At 50.1% G+C, this 20978-nt stretch overlaps 1 protein-coding gene across 2 annotated transcripts in view; it reads right to left on the bottom strand.

Annotated features, from left to right (window-relative positions):
- The window catches only part of Iqgap3 (IQ motif containing GTPase activating protein 3), a 41835-nt gene that overhangs the window by 1487 nt on the left and 19370 nt on the right, over positions 1 to 20978 (bottom strand). For both annotated transcript variants that reach the window (XM_047527870.1, XM_047527878.1), the window contains 21 exons: positions 20245 to 20412; positions 20015 to 20154; positions 19740 to 19910; positions 16138 to 16221; positions 15922 to 15993; positions 15752 to 15821; positions 13323 to 13531; positions 11716 to 11868; positions 11316 to 11479; positions 10317 to 10541; positions 9334 to 9474; positions 7205 to 7289; positions 6575 to 6807; positions 6078 to 6210; positions 5845 to 5947; positions 5127 to 5253; positions 3319 to 3406; positions 2156 to 2368; positions 1492 to 1658; positions 1142 to 1243; positions 609 to 717 (listed from right to left, as the gene is read on the bottom strand). In XM_047527870.1, the coding sequence (XP_047383826.1) occupies positions 609 to 717; positions 1142 to 1243; positions 1492 to 1658; positions 2156 to 2368; positions 3319 to 3406; positions 5127 to 5253; positions 5845 to 5947; positions 6078 to 6210; positions 6575 to 6807; positions 7205 to 7289; positions 9334 to 9474; positions 10317 to 10541; positions 11316 to 11479; positions 11716 to 11868; positions 13323 to 13531; positions 15752 to 15821; positions 15922 to 15993; positions 16138 to 16221; positions 19740 to 19910; positions 20015 to 20154; positions 20245 to 20412 (2957 nt within the window). The remainder of the gene's footprint in view (positions 1 to 608; positions 718 to 1141; positions 1244 to 1491; positions 1659 to 2155; positions 2369 to 3318; positions 3407 to 5126; positions 5254 to 5844; positions 5948 to 6077; positions 6211 to 6574; positions 6808 to 7204; positions 7290 to 9333; positions 9475 to 10316; positions 10542 to 11315; positions 11480 to 11715; positions 11869 to 13322; positions 13532 to 15751; positions 15822 to 15921; positions 15994 to 16137; positions 16222 to 19739; positions 19911 to 20014; positions 20155 to 20244; positions 20413 to 20978) is intronic.

Genomic DNA, 20978 nt, shown 5'->3' with positions numbered 1-20978 from the left:
CTATGACTTAGGCTGGCTTCTTAACCTTTGAGCCTCAGAGTCTGTAAAATAGGGATAATGCTTCAGAGCAGCAGAGGGGATTAAATGAGGTAACATGTAAAGCCTCTGACATGTGATAGGGCTTCAAATATTAATCCTGCTTCTGACACCACCAGCCCACACAACTCTCCCCAAAGCATAGTGGTGGGGTCTGTGTCAAGGCAGCGGGGAGGGGGCTTGGGCTGCACAGACACTGCCCCCCTCCTTCTCTTCAGAAACAGACAATGCTGATCAGGTAGGAGCCAAGCTGATGTCATGAGGCTTGGGAAAGTCAGGTGGACACTTTTTTTTTGGTAGCAGGGATTGAACCCAGGGGCACTTACTCACTGAGCCACATCCCTGGATCCCCCTTTTTTTTTTTTTTTGGTATTGTATTTAGAGACAGGGTCTCACTGAGTTTCTTAGGGCTAAATTGCTGAGGCTGGCTTTGAACTCGAGATCCTTTTGCTTCAGCCTCCTGAGCTGCTGGGATTACACCTGCACGAGTGCCCGGATGGTCAGCCATCCTCTTGAGGCCAGCACCTAAAGCCCAGTAGGTGTCCTGAGGGCTCATGGGAGTTACCCCTCACCTGATAGTGAAGTTGGAATCGTTCCATGTCCACACCCAGGAACTTGGCATTTACTTCAAACATTCCTGCCTCATCTCCAGGGGTGATGTCAAAGATGACATTTCTGAAGCTGTTGGGAACAGGATTCAAAACAGGGACCTCATCCTGGGTAGCAGTGTGTGACATCCAGAACCCAGTCTTCCCATCTGTTGCTCCCTGGGTGGGGTAGGGTTGGGGGAGGGATGGAGTGGGGGTGGGGCCTATCTTTTCCCAGTTCTGCTTCTCCCTCACAGGGTGTCCTTTGTCTGCCTGATGCTGCCTGGCTGTCCTCACCTCCAGGAAGCTTTCCCAGCATCCTAGGACTATCCAGAACTGTGCTGTACCATATTTATGGCCCTTGACTTTCTGGGGATGCCCTGTCTCTAGCAGCTCCTTCAAAGCAGGGACCATGTTCCTCCTTCTCTTCTACCCCGTGCCCTGCCCAGAGCTCCACCCCAGAGCAGTCCCCCACAGGGGACAGGAAGGGCTTGACATCCTGCTTTCCAAACACATACTGAGAAGTGGGAAGATCTTCAATTTCCACCAAGACGCCCTTCTCCAGGAGCTGGGCGGCAGTGTAATGAAGAGATGGCTGCTTCTTCCCTTTCCTGCAACTCCTGATTAAAAGAAGGACCCAAAGAATTCATCCCACAAGCTCTTCACCACCAGACACTTGTTCTTTGTGGCTGGCAGGAAGGAAACTAGGCCCCGAGGAAGATGCCTCACTCACTGGTGGGACACAAAGGAGTGGACTGTTGTGCTGCACTCCCCAGCTCCAAGCTGGGAGACGGGGACAAAGGTGGATGTGGGCAGGGGTTAGAGGTCACAGGTAACTTCTAAGTGAAGGAAGGGGGCGCGCGCCTACTTGTTGCTGGGGGCCAGGTGGTCCAGGCAGGCCCGGATGTACTGGTTATAGTAGTCACCCTGCTCTTCGTAGAAGGTAGTCTTAGCACTCAGGGCTTGGAATGTGGCCTGAAGCTTCACCAGCTCTGCCTTCCGCCGCTGCCGGTGTCTGCGCTGGTTGCGGATGTCCTGGAGTTACGGACCAGGGAGGGGATCAGTTGGCCCTTCCTGGCTGGACAGCCTCGGGGCCTGACATAGGCCTAAGAACAACTCTTAGGATGTTTAGGAAGAGCAGGAAGAGGCAGATTTCCAGCTGTTTTTCCTAGGAGGACAATCTCAAGGATGCCCTCCCAGGCCCTTACGGCATGTCTTTACTTGCCTTTCTAGGCCCTTAAGACATGTCTCTGACTGGTTTCCAGGCTCCTCATTTTTGTTAGCAAAAGAGTTGTAAGAACATTCCCTTCTCTGCCTAAATTTAGGACCTTTTCTTTGAAAAGAATCACTGTCCTTCCTCTGGTAGGTGACAATTTTGGGTGGCATTCACCAGGGACAGGCCTGCTCATGGATCCATCCATGTAGGTGTGTAGGTACTCTGGTGTGTGCACATACAGGCATGTGCAAGCATACTCACGCACACACACAAGTCCATGCATGCAGACACACAGAACACAGACCCAGGTCATTACCTTTGCTAGCTCATCCACTAGTCCCTGATAGCCATTGCTGGCACTGACCAATCCCAAGCCCTCTAATCTACGCAGATTCCGCAGGACACGCCGTTGCTTCTCTGCCAGGGGCAGGAGGGAATGAACCATTAACGAACGATGTCGTCGCAGAGGCTCTGGGGTCTGGGCTTCACAGGCCTGGCGTCGGCACATTAGATGCTTGTGGGCTGTTTCCTGGAGGGTAGAGATGCTGGATGGGGCACCATTCTGCCCCCAAACCAGGACAGGCCAAGGACCCCAGCAACCAAGGGGGTCCTGTGCAATTTTCTGGATGTCATCAGGAAAGTAACCCCAGAGCCTAGGTTTTAGGGGGAATGGTGGAGGGGGAAGGGTCTAGTAGTGGAGAACATCAGGGTAAAACATCTTTTTTTTTTTTCAGTTGTCAATGAACCTTTTACTTTTTTTATATGTGGTGCTGAAAATTGAACCCAGTGCCTTAGGCATGCTAGGCAAGCTCTCTACCACTGAGCCACAACCCCAGCCCCAGGGTGCAACATCTTGACATTTGGTATAAGACACAGAAGGACCTCATGGACTGCCTTAGGAAGGAGGGGTCCCAAGGAGAAACAGACAGAAGCTGCAGCATAAAACATCTGGATAGACACTGGCTGTGACTTCCAATCATGGTGCTTTGTGGTGCTCCAGGGTGTGGGGGCATATCCCTCTCTGTTCTGTTTGAGGACGTGGCTCCACTGACCATCTCCAGCTTTCCTCTGGGAAGCCCTTTGCTTCATCTTTATTCCAGCTGGTCCCTGCCCCCCACCCACTTCTCACCTTCTGCCTCCATCCTTCAAGTAGACCATTTTGGGAGTAAAGCCCTTCTGCACTCTTCAAAGTACCTCTTGGAATCCCCCTGCAACCCCAGCACAGTGGACCCCCTTAGGAACTCATTTCAGTGTGGCAAGTGGGAAGGACATAGGCTTCCATGACTGCAGTCTGAGGCACCCTTAGGTGAGGCTGTTCCTCAGCCTATTCTGGGGTGAAGGGCAGATTCTGGGCCCTCCAGAGTCCTCATTATTGGCAAACTGGGTATCTATTTTAGCCAGCTATTTGGGAATCAGAAGCAGAGAGGGAGTGAAGTCAGATGAATGAGGCAGAAGCTGTGGGCTGGCCTGGTCACTCACCTGTTCTCTGGAAGCTGAGAGGGACAGGATCTCCTTGAGGGAGTCGCCAGGGTGGAACTGTATGATATCAGCCAACATCTGCTTGGTGCTGCAGGGGACAGGCAGTGATGGAAGCGGGTTGAGAGGCAGGGCAGGGTCTGGACATGAGCTTGCCAGAAATCAGAGGGTGGGTGCCCTGCCCCATGTCATGGCTGCTAGGGATACTCGGGAGATGAGAGTCAGGGCTCAGGGGAGGGGGAGAGGTAGTGTCACCCAGAACACCTTCCCCTCAGATTGTTTTCCTCTGAGTCCTTCAGCTGAAGGACACATTTCCTCCTTGCAGCCCTGGTGTCCCTTCTGCAGAGCTCTCAGTGTACCTGGAACTACCTTCCTCTTGGTGGCTGTGTGTTTACCCCTAGCCCTATCCTACCATAAGCCCTTTGATGGCAGGACAAAGGCCCTTGCCCTCTTATTTACTGAGTAAATGAATGAATGGAAGGGGTTGCCTTGTTGGCAGAGAGATTGAGCTGGTTGCTTGGCTCCTCTTCTGCCCAGATGACAAGCCCAGTCCAGCCTCACTTTTGTAAAAGTGGGGTGGAGAAGAGAAGCCCCAGGATTCCCATAAGAATGGGAATTGGAACATGAGCTCTGTCACCCACGGGCTGTGGGACTTTGAAGGAGTCTCCTAACAACTGAGTTTCTTGCCTTAGCTATGAAGAGGGAAACCGCCATCGCCGCATAGCTTGTTCTAAATGCTTACATAAAAAAGAATTTGGCTGGGCATAGTGGCACATGTCTGTGATCCCAGCAACTCAGCAGTCTGAAGCAGGAGGATCACAAGTTCAAGGCCAGCCTCAGCAACTTATCAAGACCCTGTCTCAAAATAAAAAGGGCTGGGGATATAGCTAAGTGGTAGAGCATCCCTGGGTTTAATCCCCAGTACCACACACACAAAATTTTTAATTACAAAAATTTTATATATACCACAATATGCAAGCACTGATTATTTCCAATATCTTTTTTTTTGGCGGGGGTACTGAGATTGAACCTAGGGGTCTTCTACCATTGAGATATATCTTCAACCCTTTTTTATGCTTTATTTGAAGACAGGGACTTTTTTTGTTTTTTTCATACCAGAGATTGAACCCAGGAGTGCTTAACCACTGAGCTACATCTCCAGCCTTTTTATTTTTTACTTTGAGACAGGGTCTCCTAAGTTGCTTAGAGTCTCACTAAGTTCTGAGGCTGGCTTTGAACTTTTGATCCTCCAAGCCACTAAGATTACAGGCATTCGCCACTGTGCCTAGCTAAGGCAGGGTCTTCTTTAAATTTATAAGATTTACTTAAACCTTTCTTTCTTTCTTTCTTTTTTTTTTTGTGATGCTAGAGATCAAACCCAGGGTCTTGTGTAAGCTAAGCAAGCACTGTACCAAGGATTGATTTATTATATTTTCTTTTCTTTCTCTCTTTTAATTTTCTTTTTGAGATAAGATCTTGCTAAGTTGCTCAGGCTGGCCTTGAACTTATGATTCTCCTGCCTCAGCCTCTCAAGTAGCTGGGATGACAGGTATGCACCACCAGGCTCCGCTGTTGCCAATATCTTAACCATTCCTTTGCCTTCAGCTATAACACCAAGCAAAAAATTAAGGTCAACAGAATGGCTGAGACTGAAGCAAGGGGAATTCAAGTTAAGCTTCAGGAAGAACTTCCTGAAGGCTAAGGACGCCCAACAAGAAGGTGGAGTGGTCCCCTCAGCATGGGGCCCTGGTATGGGATGCAAGGCCAGGGAGGGGTCTCAGGTAGGCAGGGGCAGAGGTCACCACACCCACCTTAGAAGCAGGCTCTGGGCATTAGTATCATCAGCATCTGCTTCAAGCCCTTCGAATTTGTTGGTGAGTGTCAGGGACACTTCAAGCTTGCTCAGATCCATATGCCCATCTGCAGCTATGTTCTCCCCTGTGGTGGAATGAGAGGGACAGTACACAGATGAAGTCACAGCACAGGGATCCTCCACACACCCCTCTTCCAGGAACCCTTCCCATGCTGCCCCATGGTTCCACACCACACCCTCAACCCTGAGAACCCATGGAAGGACCTTGCATTGCCGGTCTCCCCACATCCTCAGCACCCTCAGCCCTGGGTGCTGGAGCAGGGGTTGGGGCTGTGCCTTCCACAGCCTGGTGCTCCTGGCTCTCCCCCAACCCCTTCATTCTGTCCTTCTATCCTTGGAAGCATCTTTCTCTCACTCCTCAGACTTGAAATTCCTCCTTATCAGAGAAACCTATTGAGACCCCAAAAAGGCCCTATCCCTCCATGTCTCTTGCACATGACTTAATTGGCCATTGATATGATGGTAGCGGGTCCCTCTGTGATCTGTCCACTCTCTCCATGTCAATCTGCAGGCCTGTATCCACCTCAGGACAGGGGGAGTGAGCAAGGAGGGAGAGCACCAGTAGCTGCTGGCCATGTGCCCCAGTCAGATGCCCTGCCCAATGGCCCTGCCTGTCTCTCCCTTTGTAGGTCCCAGCTGCCAAGGAGGGCACGCACCAATGAGGTCAGGGATGGTGGGCAGCTCCCCAAGGTCCTCTAGGAGCTGGTGCAGGGGGTCCCGGTGATCAGGAGCAATCCAGTCCTGGTGCTCCAGCAGCAGCTGCGGGATGGAGGAAGGAAAGGAGCTGCAGGGATCAATAAGGCCTTCCTTCTGGGACCAGTCTGCCCCCATCATGTGCTTCCAAACCCCTTCCCACCCGGGCAGTGTCCTCTAAGTCATTGCCCCTCACCCTGTGCGTGTTGACCAGCTCCCCCACTGTGATGTACACCATGGGTTTGGCCACAGCCACCATGTCCGAGTACTCATCCATCGCAAACCGCTCCTCTGGCTCTGGCACCTGGCAGGCTCTGCAGATGAACTTCCTATCCCCAGAGGGAGGGCAAGTGAGATGAGGAGGGCTGGCACCCTCATCATGTTCTGTTCCCATCATTCCTTCCCTGACCCTCTACAGTGACTGCTCAAACCAGTTCTGACTCTCCAGTCTCAGCTCCTGCCCCATTTCTGTCCTGCCTTACCTCTGTCCTAATGCCCCACACAAACCAACCTCCTCTAATAGTCCTCTCCTTTCCACTGAGGAGTCCTTCCACAGCCTGTCCCCCAGCCTGCTCACCATGCCTCACACCTCTGTGCCTTTCTTCCTCATGGATTCCAGGGGAAGAGGTGGGATATGAACTGTGAGAATGGAGGGAAAGGGACAGAGAGAAGGGAGATGCCAGGACCCAAGACCTGAACTTGAGGTGTGTCTCCTCCAGATAGTCATTCAGGACCCGCAGGTGCCGGCTCTCCCCAGAGAAGGCCTTGCCAGCTGCGGCATGCTGCAGGAGCTGGGCTATGGCACCCAAGGCATGGCGCTGGGGGGCGGCCAGGGCACCGCCTGCTGCCAGGGCCACGATGTCAAAAGCGTCAGGAGCCACCACAGCGGGGTTCAGGAAGCGGTAGTACAGCAGGTTCCCCACCACCTGAGGGCAGAAGACACTTTCCCAGACATGCCCAGAGGCTACCTTCACAGCTATGGCTCTATATTCCCAGCTGTCAGAGCTGGAAAGGACCACCTGGGCCAACACACCCAGAGCAGGTAGGCAATTTGCTCAAGGTCATGCATCAAATCTGAGCAGGAGCTGGGACTAGAACCCAGATCTCCCAAGAAGAAGCCCAAGACTGTCCACTGTTAGCTACGCCCAGCCGCCTTTCTGCCTGCCAGGAGAACCCTTGCTGATGGACAAAGCTGGGTTCACAGGGCGGAGCATATTTTCCTCCTTAGATTTTTACAGCATAGGGTTTTCTGTCCTTTTGTCCTTCTGGGGAACACAGTCACCGGCAGGGCTCAGGAGGTGGGGGAGGGGAGGAAACACTTGCCTTATAGACTTCACTCTCCGTGGCATCAGGGAACTTCTCTGCCAGGGCTGTCTTCAGAACTTTGGCCACATACCGCATCCCATACCTGGGGAAAAAGCAAGACGTCTGCTGTGGTTCTGCCAATCTCTCTGTCTTGGGTATGACTGCCTTGCTGCTTCTGCTTTCCCAGCCTCACCAAAGTTAGTTAAGCCCAAGCCTTGTCCCTCCGCTTCTACAGACAGGCCCCAAACATCTCTGAGCCTTGTCCCTTCCTCCTGCCCTGTGTCAATATCAGAGTCAGGGCCTGGTCATCTACTAAAGCTCTCAGGCTGCCTCCAACCTGGCTGGAGTCTCTTCTTTGAGACTCTAGTCTCCTTTGCAGAATACCCTAGGCCACCATATCTCCTGCCTTCCCCCAGGGAGGGACCTTTAACCTACCCCTGGAGTATCAGACATTCATAACCACAACACTCCCAAGACAACCCAGGAGGCTCTGAGGCAGCCAATCTTGTCAGCGATCTTAGCAGCGGCGAGGCCTGTCTAGGCTGGGGCAGGGCCTGCCCAAGGAGATCAGTGAGCTGGGAGTGGAAGCTCCAGTCCTGGCTGCTCAACAACCAGAGACGTTAGGCTCTTTCCTTCTCCTTTGTAGGTCTGTTCCCTGGTTTGGAAAGTGGGAATGGTTACCCTTGCCCTTTCTGTCTCACAGGGTTTTTGTAAGGATCAAGTACAACGTCTGTGAAAGTAACATGCAATGGTTCAGCGCTATTCAAGTGTGCTAGACTTTGTCATTATTATTATTATTTTTTGTGATACTGGGAATTGAACCCAGGGGTACTCTAACCCTGAGCTATGTAGCTTTGTCCCAGTCCTTTTTATTTTTTATTTTAAGGTAGGGTTTTGCTAAGTTGCCTAGGATAGCCATAACTTGCGATCCTTCTGCCTCAGCTTTCCAAATTGTTGGGATTCCAGGGGCTCATACCTAGACTTTGGTATTATAGTTCTATAATGGACATGCTACCTACAAAGTCAATTAAATTCATTTAAAAACTATTTCCACCTTCTAGGATGCCTGAGACTGAAATTTACAACTCACTCTGTACTTCCTTTTCTTAGGCCTAGGACAATGTTTTCTATCTCTTAATTGTAAAGCCTTAATCAAGTTCTCCAGTTTGGGGGCTAGATTATGAACTCTGGGTCCCTCCTCAAATATCCCATTTTTCCCTAGGCAGTACCAGGAATGCTGGAGAAGGTGAGTGATGGATCTATATGATGCATACCTGGTCAACATTTTCATTCAGTTTCTTTCTTTCTTTTTTTTTTTTTTTGGTGGTTCTGAGGATTGAATCCAGGAGCACACTTAACTTCACACTGAACTACATCCCCAGCTCTTTTTATTTTGAGACTGGGTCTCACTAACTTGCCCAGGCTGGCCTCAAATTTGTGATCCTCCTTTCTCAGCCTCCTAAGTGGCTAGGATACAGGGGTGCATTACTATGCCTAGCTGTTACTTTTCTTTCTTTCTTTACTTTTTTATTTTTACATTTTTTGGTACCAGGGATTGAATCCAGGGTCACTTAACCACTGAGCCACATCCCTGGCCCATTTTTTTATATTTTATTTAGAGAAGCGTCTTGCTGAGTTGCTTAGGGTCTTGCTAAATTGCTGATGCTGGGTTTGAACTTGTGATCCTCCTGCCTTAGCCTCCGAGCCACTGGGATTACAGGTGTGTGCCACCACACCCAGCTCTAGTCAGTTGCTTTTCAAAAAGCTTTTAATGACTAAATTTTAAGAAGGGAAAGAACTGTAAGGTACTTTACTGTCTTGAAGTATTCCTTCTGTTTGACTTTGTAGATCAAAGAGTTCCATTTTGTCCCCATTTGCTCTCAGACAATAATGTCCCTGTCATCAATGCAGGTTCCCTGCTCTGGCTGCAGTGATATCCTAATAGGCCAGACCTGCCTGCTGTATTCCACCCTAGCATTAGCTTCAAGCACCCTCCACATGGCTCCTAGCCTGCTCTGAGCACCTCTAGCCTCACTTCCCTTTCTGCCTTCCTCCCTTTGGGATTAGCATCCAGTTCTGCTCTCCTCGTGACAGCCGGGCCCTCTTGACATCTGGTGCCTAGCCCAGAGCATGGCTGTCATACTTACGGAATTTGGTCCACGGATGAAATGATGGCTACAAGAAACTTATCAGTCACGGCAAGGAGGTTGCGCAGGGAGATGTCCAGCCGTCTCTGGACTTCGGGGTGGCTCAAGGCCTGCTCGGGGGTGACGTCATAGGGGAGATGGCTGTGGGCAGAGATAAGGTAAAGCTGGAGCCCCCTCCTGTTGCCTCTCTCCCCTAAACTCTCTTCCAACAACAGGGTTTCACTGACTAAGGATTGGGTGCCCTTAACTTAGCAAGTCAGTATTAAACTCAGGGCACTTTACCATTGAGCTACATCCCCAGCTCTTTTTACTTTTATTGTGAGATAGGGTCTTGCTAAGTTGCTGAGGCTGGCCTTAAATTTGTGATCCTCCTGCCTCAGCCTCCCAAGTCACTGGGATTATACGTGTGTGCCACTGAACCTGGCCCCATCAAAGTCTTAGGCACTTGGGACAATAGGGAAAGTTGGGGCCTTGAATTTCTCTCACTTAAAGCCTCCCATTTCATCCAGAGCAGCCATCAGGCTTGCCAGATCTCCTCAGTGGCTCCATTTCCCTAGCACCTATGAACCTGAGTAATGCCCCCATTCTATAAGGATTACCTATGACTGCCATGATCTCATTTGCCTATATATCTGTAATCTGAGTATTCATCTGTACCCCTATCAAGAAGTCTACATCCCAACTCCTAACAAATCTGGCCTATGGTGCACAAGTCCTAATACAGCTATTAGGCCATTTGCATATTCACCTGTGCTCATTTGATGTTAAGCCCACCAGGTCTGGAGTCATTTACATCAGTTCCTTGTTAATGACCAGAGCGGGTCTGAAAGGCTACCTTATATACTCCTATAGGGGTGGTGTCATATTGCATAAATCAGCATGCTCATTCAATTCATATGTCACCCTCAAACACACCCAAGCTTCCCCAGTGAGGTTCGGGCTGAAGCTGATCAAAGAGAGCTCTCCCTCTGCCCATCGCTTACCTGCGCTGCCCTGTCTGGGCCTCAGTCTGGTTGATCCAGCTCTTATAGATGTGGACAGGGTCTGTGTGAACGCTAAGCACCTTGTCCTCCAGCACGTCCTGGATAACCTTGCCCAGGATCTCCTGCAGGGCGCTCTGTCCCCGCTCATTACGGTAGAATCTTACCACCAACCTCACCACTGTTGGGTTGCCTGTCACTATGTCCTGGGGCTGTTCCACCTTTGACCTGTGGGTCAAAAGATCAGTGCAGCTGGTCTCATGCTTCTGTGTAGAACAGTTGTTTTTCCTTTTGAGATTTTGGTTCTTTGAAGTCTGCTCTGGTGTCCCTGTCTTTTTTTTTTTGGTACTGGGGATTAAACCCAGGGGTACTTTACCACTGAGCTACATGAGTAACATTCCCAGCCCTTTTTATTTTTCATTTCCAGATAGGGTCTCGCTAAGTTGCTGAGGCTGTCTCAAACTTGCAATCTTCCTGCCTCAGCCTCCTGTGTCACTGGGGTTACAGGCATGCACCACCATGCCCAAATTGTGTCCTCATCATCTTAAGGAATGTCCTGCTATCTCTGTTTCAACCTTTCTGCTAATATGTCAGCCCATGTCCTTCCACTGGGCTATCCCAGAAATGTCTTAGTCTCTCCATGGAGGCAGAGAAGAATGGTCTTCTGCTACCAATCTACCCTACAAGTCATCACCTTGGTTTTTTTTTTTTTTTTTTTTTTTTTTGGGGTGTGGTGGGAGTCGCTACTGGGATTGAACCCAGGGGCTCTCAACCACTGAGCCACATCCCCAGTCCTTTTTTACAGACAGGGTCTCCTTGAGTTGCTTGGGGCCTTGCTAAATTGTTGAGGCTGGCTTTGAACTTGTGATCCTCCTGCCTGTTTCCTGAGCCACTGGGATTACAGGTGTGTGCCACTGTGCCCAACTAAGCCATCACCTTGTGAGGGACTCCCAGGGGCATCTCAGCCCACCCTCTCCCCTCCTCTGCATCTGGAGAACCCACTCAATTTCCTCCTGCAGGGCGGTCTTGAACAGCTGGAGCAGCAGGTAGGCCTCCCGGCGGTTGGAGGCATAATTGTACAAACTGAAAATCACTGCCTCCATGAATCTGGTGGTTCTATTCTGTGGCATTTGAAAGATCAACTTGGCCAGGTAGATGGGTTGAGTCTGCAAACAATCAGGGAGACAGGAAGTGCTGATAATGGAAACTCCTGGAGAAAGCAGTCACACCTTCTCAGGGAAATGGAAACATTCTAAACAGTGGAAGAGACAAGAATCACTTCCCCTGGGGATGGGGCATTAGGATTATGGGAAAGGACACCTTGCAAGGGGGAAAAGGCACAGAAAGGTCTTGGGCCCTCAGGGGATAGTAGAGACTTATCCTTCCAAAGTCCTCTGCTCACCTGGAGCAGGTAGAAGAGGTGCTGGTAAGCTTCTAGTTTCTGCCGTTTCTCTTTGCTCAGCGACTTTAATCCCTTCTGCTTGTCCAGAACCATCATATCTGACAGCTGCTCCTTATTCTTCTTGGTCAGCTTCTTGCAGTGGGAGACCACTTCCTGCAGGCACAGGAGAGAGGCAATATAACCAGCCCAGGCCAGCACCGAGCATGGAACATATGGTCTAGAATCAGCGCCTGGAAGAGCCAGGGCTTTCTGCTGTTCAGGGAATAAGCATGAGCCAGGAAAGATCAGCGGTTCTGGGGCGAGGGAGGGCCCCTCCCACTGCCCTGAGACTCCATCTGGCACCTCTGCTTTCACAGGAGTGAGTCCCCAAAGAGGACTGGGTTGCCAGGCTGGAGGCATTGTGTCTACTTGTGTTTTGTTATTCTCCCCCCCACCCCCACTTCAGGACTGGGGATTGAACCCAGGGACACTTTACTACTGAACTACATTTCCAGCCCTTATTTATTTATATTTGTTTACTTAAATATTTTTGTTTAGTTGTAGTTGGACACAATACCTTTATTTTATTTATTATTTAAAAACATTTTTTTAGTTGTTGATGGACCTTTTTTATTTATTTATTTATATGCAGTGCTGAGAATAGAACCCAGTGCCTCACACATGCTAGGCAAGCACTCCACCACTGAGCTACAACCCAGTCCTATCTATCTATCTATCTATCTATCTATCTATCTATCTATCTATTATTTTTTGGCACCAGGGATTGAACCCAGGGGCTCTCAACCACCAAGCCACATCCTCAACCCTTTTTATGTTTTATTTAGAGACAGGGCCCCACTAAGTTGCTTAGGGTCTCACTAAGTTTTAGGATGACTTGGAACTTGAGAACCTCCTGCCTCAGCCTTCTGAGCCTCTGGGATTATAGATGTGCACAACCTCGGTTGTGGTTCCCTTTTTTGCCCAGGCTGGCCTCAAACTTAGTGGCTCCTGCTACAGCTTCCCTAGTGGTTGGGATTACAAGTGTGTGCCACTATGCCCTGCTTGCTATTATTTCTTATTAGACTACTATACAAATTTGAGGGTGATATCACAATGTCACTACCATCTTCTCACTGCATGTTTATATGTCATTTATAATTTAAGGAGCTTCCATATCTACCTCTAATTTGGTCTGGGGGCGGGGCTGGTAAACACTAATTATTTCAGTTTCCTAAATAAGGAACAGGTTTAGAGGTTAAAGGAACCCCCACAGTTCTATCACTAGCAGTCAGCAGAGCCAGGCATTCCAATTCTGCCTCCTGGTTCTTTCTATCATATTGCCCATATCCCCAGCCAACAGTTCACTGAAAGGTCAGAGGGCCACTGGAACAAGGACCCAAGCTAGGTGATTCACACATTTAAAATCCACACATTTTAAAAAGATTTCAAGGGCGGGGGATATTGCTCAATTGGTAGAGTGCTTGCTTTGCATGCATAAGACCCTGGGTTCGATCCCCAGCACGGCAAAAAAAAAAGATTTCATTAACAACCAGAGAATGAATGGCCAACATGACCTCTCAGAGGCAGCTGGATTTGGTGGTGGTGGGTTTGGCCTGTGGGCCCCTCACCTGCAGGGTTATCCGGTTCTTCACCAGCAGGCCAATCTTGATGTCCATGAGGTTGAGGTCCTGCTCCAGCTGCTGATTGGAGCGAATCTTCCGGACCACCTCTTCCTGGAGCTTCAGTAGCTCGGCCTCGGCCGAGAAGTCCTGCTGGCTTTGGTTCAGGAGGTGGGCAAACCTGCGCACTACACTGAGGGGAGGGTGGGCTGCGTGCACTGTCAGGAAGGGAAGGGCCATCAGATTAGGCCTCCTCCAGCCCTCTACTCCAGAATTTGCCCACCCTCAGGCCCCTCTGTTGACCACTGCTTGAGGCCAATAGGTCCTCAACCTCAGACCTGCTCTAACTGGACCTTCTTATAACCTCCCAGTCAGGACTGTCCCCGAGCTCCTTGTCTTATAATCGGGGTTGAAATGGAGCTGTTCTTCTGCCCCTGATGTCCCCCTACTCTCTAGGTGACCTGCCATACCAGACCCAGAGCCCTGCTCCCTCTGGGTTTCCTTGGAGGCCTCCCTGCTCCTCTCTGTCCACTCCGCTGTCCTACTGGGTCAGCCTGCTTCTCCTCTCACCATCAGCCTCCTCTCAGCCCTGCCAGCTTGGCACAATGCTCTTGTCAGGAGTGTCCATGCATGGCGGGGGAGCCCAGGGCGATGGGGTAGTCGACAGGTTTCATAATATGGGGAGGTCAGAGAAAGATAATGATTTGGTATTTGAGAGAAAAGAAGGAAAGGAGGAGCAAAAGAAGAGGAAGAAGTAGCAGCAGCCTCTGAGCCATCAAACCAACACATATAATATTTACTATAGGATGGACGCTGTGCTAAGTGTTTTTTGGGTATTTTTAGGAGGTACTAGGGGATTGAACCCAGGGGCACTTAACCACTGAGCTACATCCCCAGTCCTTTATATTTTATTAGAGGCAGGGTCTCACCGAGTTGCTTAGGGTCTCGCTTAGTTGCTAAGGCTGGTTTTGGACTTGTGATTCTCCTGCCTCAGCCTCCCGATTACAGGCATGTACCACCATGCCTGGCAGTTCTAAGTGTTTTAAAATAATTCTGTAAGGTCCAGACACTATAACCATCCATCTTACTGATGACCCTATGAGATGGGTACCATAATCTCCAACTTTGTAAAGAGGTTAGGAAACTTGCCTGGGTCACACAATGAGTAAGTGACAGAGCTCTGGGGAGAGTCTGGGGGGCTGATGAAGTTAGGAAACAGGACTGGGAAGAACAAGTTTTTCTAGAAAAATCATGAGCTGAAAAGATAAAGGACGGTCTTACATTAGTGCAACAGCAAGAGAGAAGATAAAAAGGGTCAGGCTGGGGAGAGGTGGGAAGGGGAGGAACTTGGCTGCCCTGAAAGATGCCCTGAGGTCCCTGGCTGGAGAAGGGGAAGGACGGGGGAAGAACTGAGGAGTGAAGGAGATGACTGGGGATCAGTACATTTAACCTGAAGCCCAAGAGTACAGTAACCTCCAGCCCAGAAAGGAAGGGGGCTTCAGGAACCCAGGGGCTAGAGGCAAACATGGAGATGGATACTAGTCAATTCCACAGAAAAGAAAGGGACCCTCAACCAGGTGCGGTGGCGCACGCCTGTAATGCCAGTGGGTTGGGAGGCTGAGGCAGGAGGATCGCAAGTTCAAAGCCAGCCTCAGGAATGGCAAGGTGCTCAGCAACTCAGTGAGACCCTGTCTCTAAATAAAATACAAAATAGGGCTGAGGATGTGGCTCGGTGGTTGAATGGCCCTGAGTTCAATCCCCGTTTCCCACCCCTCCTCCCCACCCCACCAAAAAAAAGTTGGACAGTGTTATTTAAAACAAGTGTTTCTTAAAGGAATCACTAAATCAAGAATACTTAATTCAGCTGCCTCAGATTTAAATAAAAGTAACATTTACCCTTAAAAAAAAAAGAAAAGAAAAAAAGAAAGGGACCCTCGAGGCTAGGTTTCTGGATTTGAGGGACAGGAGCCAAGAGCAGCCTAGAAGGGAGTTCTTGTTAAATAAGGGACAGGAAGATGGCGCCCCCTCCAGTGCTTTTCAAGTTCCCCTGCATGGTAGAAACACTGCCTGCCTGCCAAGGCCTTGTGTGTGCTGGACCACAAAGGTGAGGTGGTGCAAGAGTCAGGGGCCAGCAGGCAAGGGGACAGAGTTGGAGAAGGTTGGAACCCTAGGGAGAGGAGAAAGATCTTTTGTCTTTTTGGTCTTCTGAAGCAAAGGTAGATAAGCCGGGTGCAGAGAGGAACTGGTGAGAGGACCTTTGCCTGTGACAGGCTATCTGTTACTATGTCACCACCCCTGCTCCACACTCCAGTACAGGCAATTTGTGAATGCTTGTCCCTTACCTACTGTGCATCCCCAAGAGGGACCACCTAGACCTTTCTGGTTCTGGGGATCCTGTCTCCTCATCAGATGGGGAAAGGGTAGGCCAGGCAGCTCACCTAACATCCTGTAGTCATCCCGGGCTTTCCTGGCTCGGAAAAATGCCTGGATCTTCACAACGGAGTCAACCTGCCATGAACACAAATGGCAACAAGGTGGCTGGCTGTCATTGCTCTGGTCTCATGGGCAAAGGTTGGACATAGGGCCAGGGGAGTAGAGTGACACTCACATTCTTCTGGAAGTAGCGCAGGCGCCTCAGGTACTGCCTTCGAGCTGCACACATCCGGGCCCAGGCCTGGATCTGGGAGGAGACACTGACTCAGAGCACAAGGCTGGGGACCCACCCACAGATCCAGGCCAATTTGGCCAACTCCAGTGGTCATAAGGTTGTTGTTCTCAGAGGGGCCCTTAAAATATAGAAACCCACCAAAATCATTATAGCTACCTTGATTATGGCATCCAGGTTTGCTTTAAAGTACTGCAACTGTTCCAGGTAAATTTTGCGCTGTCTATAACCCCGCCAATGAGCCTGCGGAGCAGGAGAGAAAAAGAGGTAACCATAGCAGGTCTCCTTTGGCTCAAGAGACCTGCAGGAATAGCCTTGTCCTAGGGTTCGCAGAGAGGGTGGGAGAAAGTGAGGAGGGGAAACTGGTCCTGTTCTCAAAGAACTTCCAACTTTATGGGGAAGACTGAATGGCTACATGTAGCCAACCATGTCCCCTGTCACACTCCCTGGCCTGAGAGAACAGACACAGATACACAGACACCACCCCCCCAAATTAACACCCCCTCATGGAAACTCAACTGTAAGAAACAGGCCTAAGAGATATTAATAGAGCATACACCTACTCACCAACTTCACCCAAGCATATACCATATCCCCCCAAAATACACTCAAGACACTCATATGCAGGCCTCCCACACCCTATCACACACTCCACCTCCCTCACATGCACAGAAAGTGGGTAGAGCATTCTGGAGCAGCATGCGGCTGCGGATGGGAAGCGGGTACAGGCAGAGCCATGTGCCCAGCTCCACCAGGGGCCACCTGGGCAGCAGGTTCCTATTGTTCGGATAAGTCACACTTTTCTCTATAATGACACCATCCAGCAATTGACCCCAGCACTCAGCAAATCTTCCTGCCAAGGTTTCTGAATAGCTGTCATTCTGTTGGCCTCTCCAAGGGCTGGTCTGCTGCAAAGGGTTCACCTGATCAACTCCTCCCTAAATCATGCCCCGTCTCTTCTCTCAAATGCAAACCTCATAGCTCCTTTCTGTTTCAGTCTTTCTGAGGAGCCTCTTCCCTTTCACCCTAGGCTTGTGTGAGATTAATCTTTCTAAAGTGCCCCTTGGATAGTACTTGGACAGAAGTTGTCGACCCTCTGGCCCACACTCCCTATCTGACTTTCTACTGGTCTTCTACCATCTTACGGATGCCAGCCTCATTAGACAATTGACTTTGTTTTAAACATGCCTTATGATGTTCTGGCCTTAAACCTTTTGTTTGTGCCCACCCTTATCCCCAGCTCTACCTCCACTCACTGAAATCCTTCCCATCTTGTAGGGCCAGTGCCAAGCGTTTCTCAGTATGCAAGCCCTGGGTGGTCCTCTATTACTGATACTGCTGTGGTTGGGTGGGATTTAAGAGCATCCCTTCACCCAGTTGTCTTCCCAGCCTGCCAAAAGCCACTTCTGGCTAGGTTTCTCCTTCAGGCTTACACAGACCCTCTGTTAAGCTAGGATATAAAAGAGGCAGCTTGGCCCATACACCAGCTGTCCACGCTGGAGCCTAGAGGCCAGGAAACTGATGCCTGCCCTCTGTACTCCTTTCCCTCCCACTTCAGCTACTGCTTGACGTATCCACTAGAAAGCACTGTAGGGAAAGGCAAAGGGGTCTTCTTACCTTTTTTTTTTTGGTACTAAAAATTGAACTCAGGGTACTTAACCACGGAGCTACACCCCCAACCCCTTTTTATTTTTTGAGACAGGGTCTTGCTAAGTTGCTGAGTGCTGAGGCTTGTCTTGAACTTGCAATCCTCCTGCCTTAGCCTCCTGAGTCATTGGGATTATAAGCGTGTGCCACCGCGACTGGCATTTTTTTTTTTTTTTTTAATTTGGAGACAGTGTCTCACTAAATTGCCAAGGCTGGCCTCGAACTTGCGATCTTTCTGCTTCAGTCTCCCAAGTTGCTGGGATTGCAGGTGTGAGCCACCATACTTGGCATCAAAGGGGCTTTCTCTCTGCTCAGTCCCTACCCAGCTTCCACAAAGCTCTTCCTTAAAAATATGCCTCCTGGCTGAGGCATAACTCAGTAGCAGAGAACTTGCTTCTCATATGCCAGGACCCACTTTGATTCCCAGTATCACAAAACAACCAATAATACACAAAAAACGATAGCCTCCTAATCTGGATTAGTCAGAATTTGGAACCCTGGTTGCGGTTCCAGCTGGATGGGAAGTTTCAGGAAAGATTAAAAGTCTCAGCATGCCCAGTCAGCCTCATTTTCGAGGTTGGAGGGCAGGTGGCCTCGAGGGTCCCAGCTACCTCTCTGACCCAGGAACCACACAGTTCTAGAATGAGTGACAGATGTCCCCCCATACACTGCCACACACACAAACACCATCTCCTCTCCCACTGTCGTGTGGCTTTTCATCTCCTTAGTATGAAATTCCAGTCTAGGCTCAGGAGGGGAGTCCCCATGATTCAGAACACTATCTGCAGATTTTTTTTTTTTTTTTTTTTTTTTGTGGTGCTGGGGATTGAACCCAGGGCCTTGTACTTGTGAGGCAAGCACTCTACCAACTGAGCTAGATCCCCAGACCACTATCTGCAGATTATAAAGCCCTGTATTGAGTTCTGGGATCAATGCCCTACTAGCAACATCTCATAATGGCGACCACTAATGGAGCATACTGAGCGTTACATGTAATTTTCCTACTTACTCCTCACAATCAACATAGGAGGTGAGTACCATCATTATGAATGAGAAAACCCAACGCCAGAAGGGTGCAGGTAAGGTGCACAGGGTCATCTGGCCTGGAAGTGGTAGGTCCAGGAGGCAAACTCCAGCCTCTGACTTCAAAGCCTGAGTTCTCAATTACTACCCTGCAGGCCCTAGGTCATAATCAAGGGCCATCTGCCAGTCTCAGGCTACACATCTGTCTCCCTTGGCATTCTCTGGTATTGTCTTTGTATCCCTACTATTACAACATTTAACATCACCTGCAATTCCTGTGAGGGGAGAGATGTGAACACTCACCTGAGGGTCTCAAACCCATCTCTGATGCTTGCCTTGTGCAGATACTGGGCATTCAGAGGCATTTATTAGAGAAAGCATCTTTACACAGCTAACATCTCCAAAAGGTCCTCCAGACTATACCTGCCTGGGAAGCTCTCCCATCATTCTCAGCTTGCACAGTGCCCCTGGCTATCTTCCCAGCTGGCCTTACATCCCAGTTACATGAGGGCCAGCCACAGAGACCACACTGGACCACCCACAGGCTGGAGGAATGAAACAGAAGGGCTGGCTGGTTTCAGAAGAAAGGTAGAAGACTCTCCTCTCCCCAAGGCACAGTTCACCCTTTTCTGTTTAGCCACTAGCACCTCCTCACACCTCCTTTTCTTGTGAGGATGTCGTCCTGGTGTTGGACTAAATCTTATTTTATTCTTCCTTTGGGAAGGCTAAAAAGCACCTCTTACGTTCTCTGGACAGTGACGATGAAGCTAATAACTAGAGCTTACATCATGTTCTTACCTGCTTGCCAGGCACTGCTTATAAACACTAAATATTACCTCACTAAACTCTTGTAACAACCTTGCCATTATCTCTTATTTTTCTGAGGAGTAAACAGGCAGAGAGAGTAACTTTCAAGGTCACACAGTTAATAGGGGTAGAGCTGGACTTCAAACCTCGGCTGCCTGTCCCAGAGTCCAAGCTCCACCACTACTATCTGCAAGCCCAAGGATCATCCCAACCCCCCTCAGTCAAGAGAAAGGAGAATTCATGTAAGCCTGGGCCCAAAACACTTAGAAAGCCTGAGATGCCACCTGGATCTTGATGACTGCTGGAACCCAGGTCCTCAGAAAGTGTGAATGCTCAGCAAACTTCTGGCGGACCAGGAAGCCACGGAGGCGGGCCTGGAACTGGATGATGAAGCCGACATTGGCCTTCCAGAGCTGCTGGCGGTCATGGGCAGCAGTGACTTTGGTGATGGCTGACTGTGGAGGCAGGAGAGAGAGCCTGTGGTCCTTTGATGGGTAGAAGCCTCTCCTGTCAGGTAACCCCATCCACGATCCCTTGTCCTGGTAGGGTCCCTGCCAACCTGGATCTCTTCACGAGTCAGGTGGGAGGTGTTAAGATGGCAGTTGGGGGGTTTCTCCCAGGTCCCCTGGAAGGTTTTCAGATGGAAAGAGTAGACGGTGCCATCCCTCATGTCATGTTGAACCCAGAAAGCTGTGTCCCCTGAGCAGAAACCAAATAAGCAAAGAAGGTTTAAGAAGGCCAGAGTTGGCTGAGGTAAGCAGACAAGTCAGGGTCAGGTGGGGCCATTACCTGGACACTGTTTCTTTGCCACAGCACCTTCCAGGGCCCGCTGGTAGCCATCAGCACAGTCAGGAACTACCCCTCGTAGGGCCACGGCGGGGTTTCTCAATACCCGTTCTGTCTGGGCTGCCTTTCCCTCCTTGATGGCCTGATTGATGGCAGCCACACCAAGGGCCACTGACAGAGGCACCAGGAGAGAGCAGTTAGTCCTTCCCTCTAAGTCCCTCCCATGGGCCCTGTCCTATTCAGTGGGGCAGAATTCAAAAGAGAAGGACACGAGATCACCCTATCTGACAAAGGAGATGGAGAACATCCCAAGATGGACAGACATACATGAAGAGCAATAGTAAACAGCTGTACTTGAAGGAAGAGGTGGCAGCGTGGAAGGTTTCTAAGGGAAGCAGGCTGGGGCTAGGCAGGCAGGGGTTCAGTAAAAGCAAAGGCGGCTCATTCCAAAGGTCAAAGGCAGGATATGGGCAAAGAACTCTGGGACAATTTCTTAGACGAGAGTGCAAGAAGTGGGGAAGGCTAATGTGCACCTGCCCTCCAGTCTCGAACTGGCACCCTCAGCACCAGCACCAGCACACCAGAGGCTGCTTGCACTGATCCTGCCTATTTCCCTCCAACTCCAGCCAACCCTTCTCCTACCCAAGACTAAATATTCTCTAGCCAGGCCAGAGCTCAATGTTGGAAGCGAATTCAACCTACCAGCAGAAATGGGAAGGGTTTTTGGCCACCACATG

This window comes from Sciurus carolinensis, chromosome 1, assembly GCF_902686445.1.
Source record: "Sciurus carolinensis chromosome 1, mSciCar1.2, whole genome shotgun sequence".
In the NCBI taxonomy this organism is placed as follows: domain Eukaryota; kingdom Metazoa; phylum Chordata; class Mammalia; order Rodentia; family Sciuridae; genus Sciurus; species Sciurus carolinensis.
Note: the sequence above shows the minus strand (reverse complement) of the source record. Positions and strands in the feature narration are given on the sequence as shown.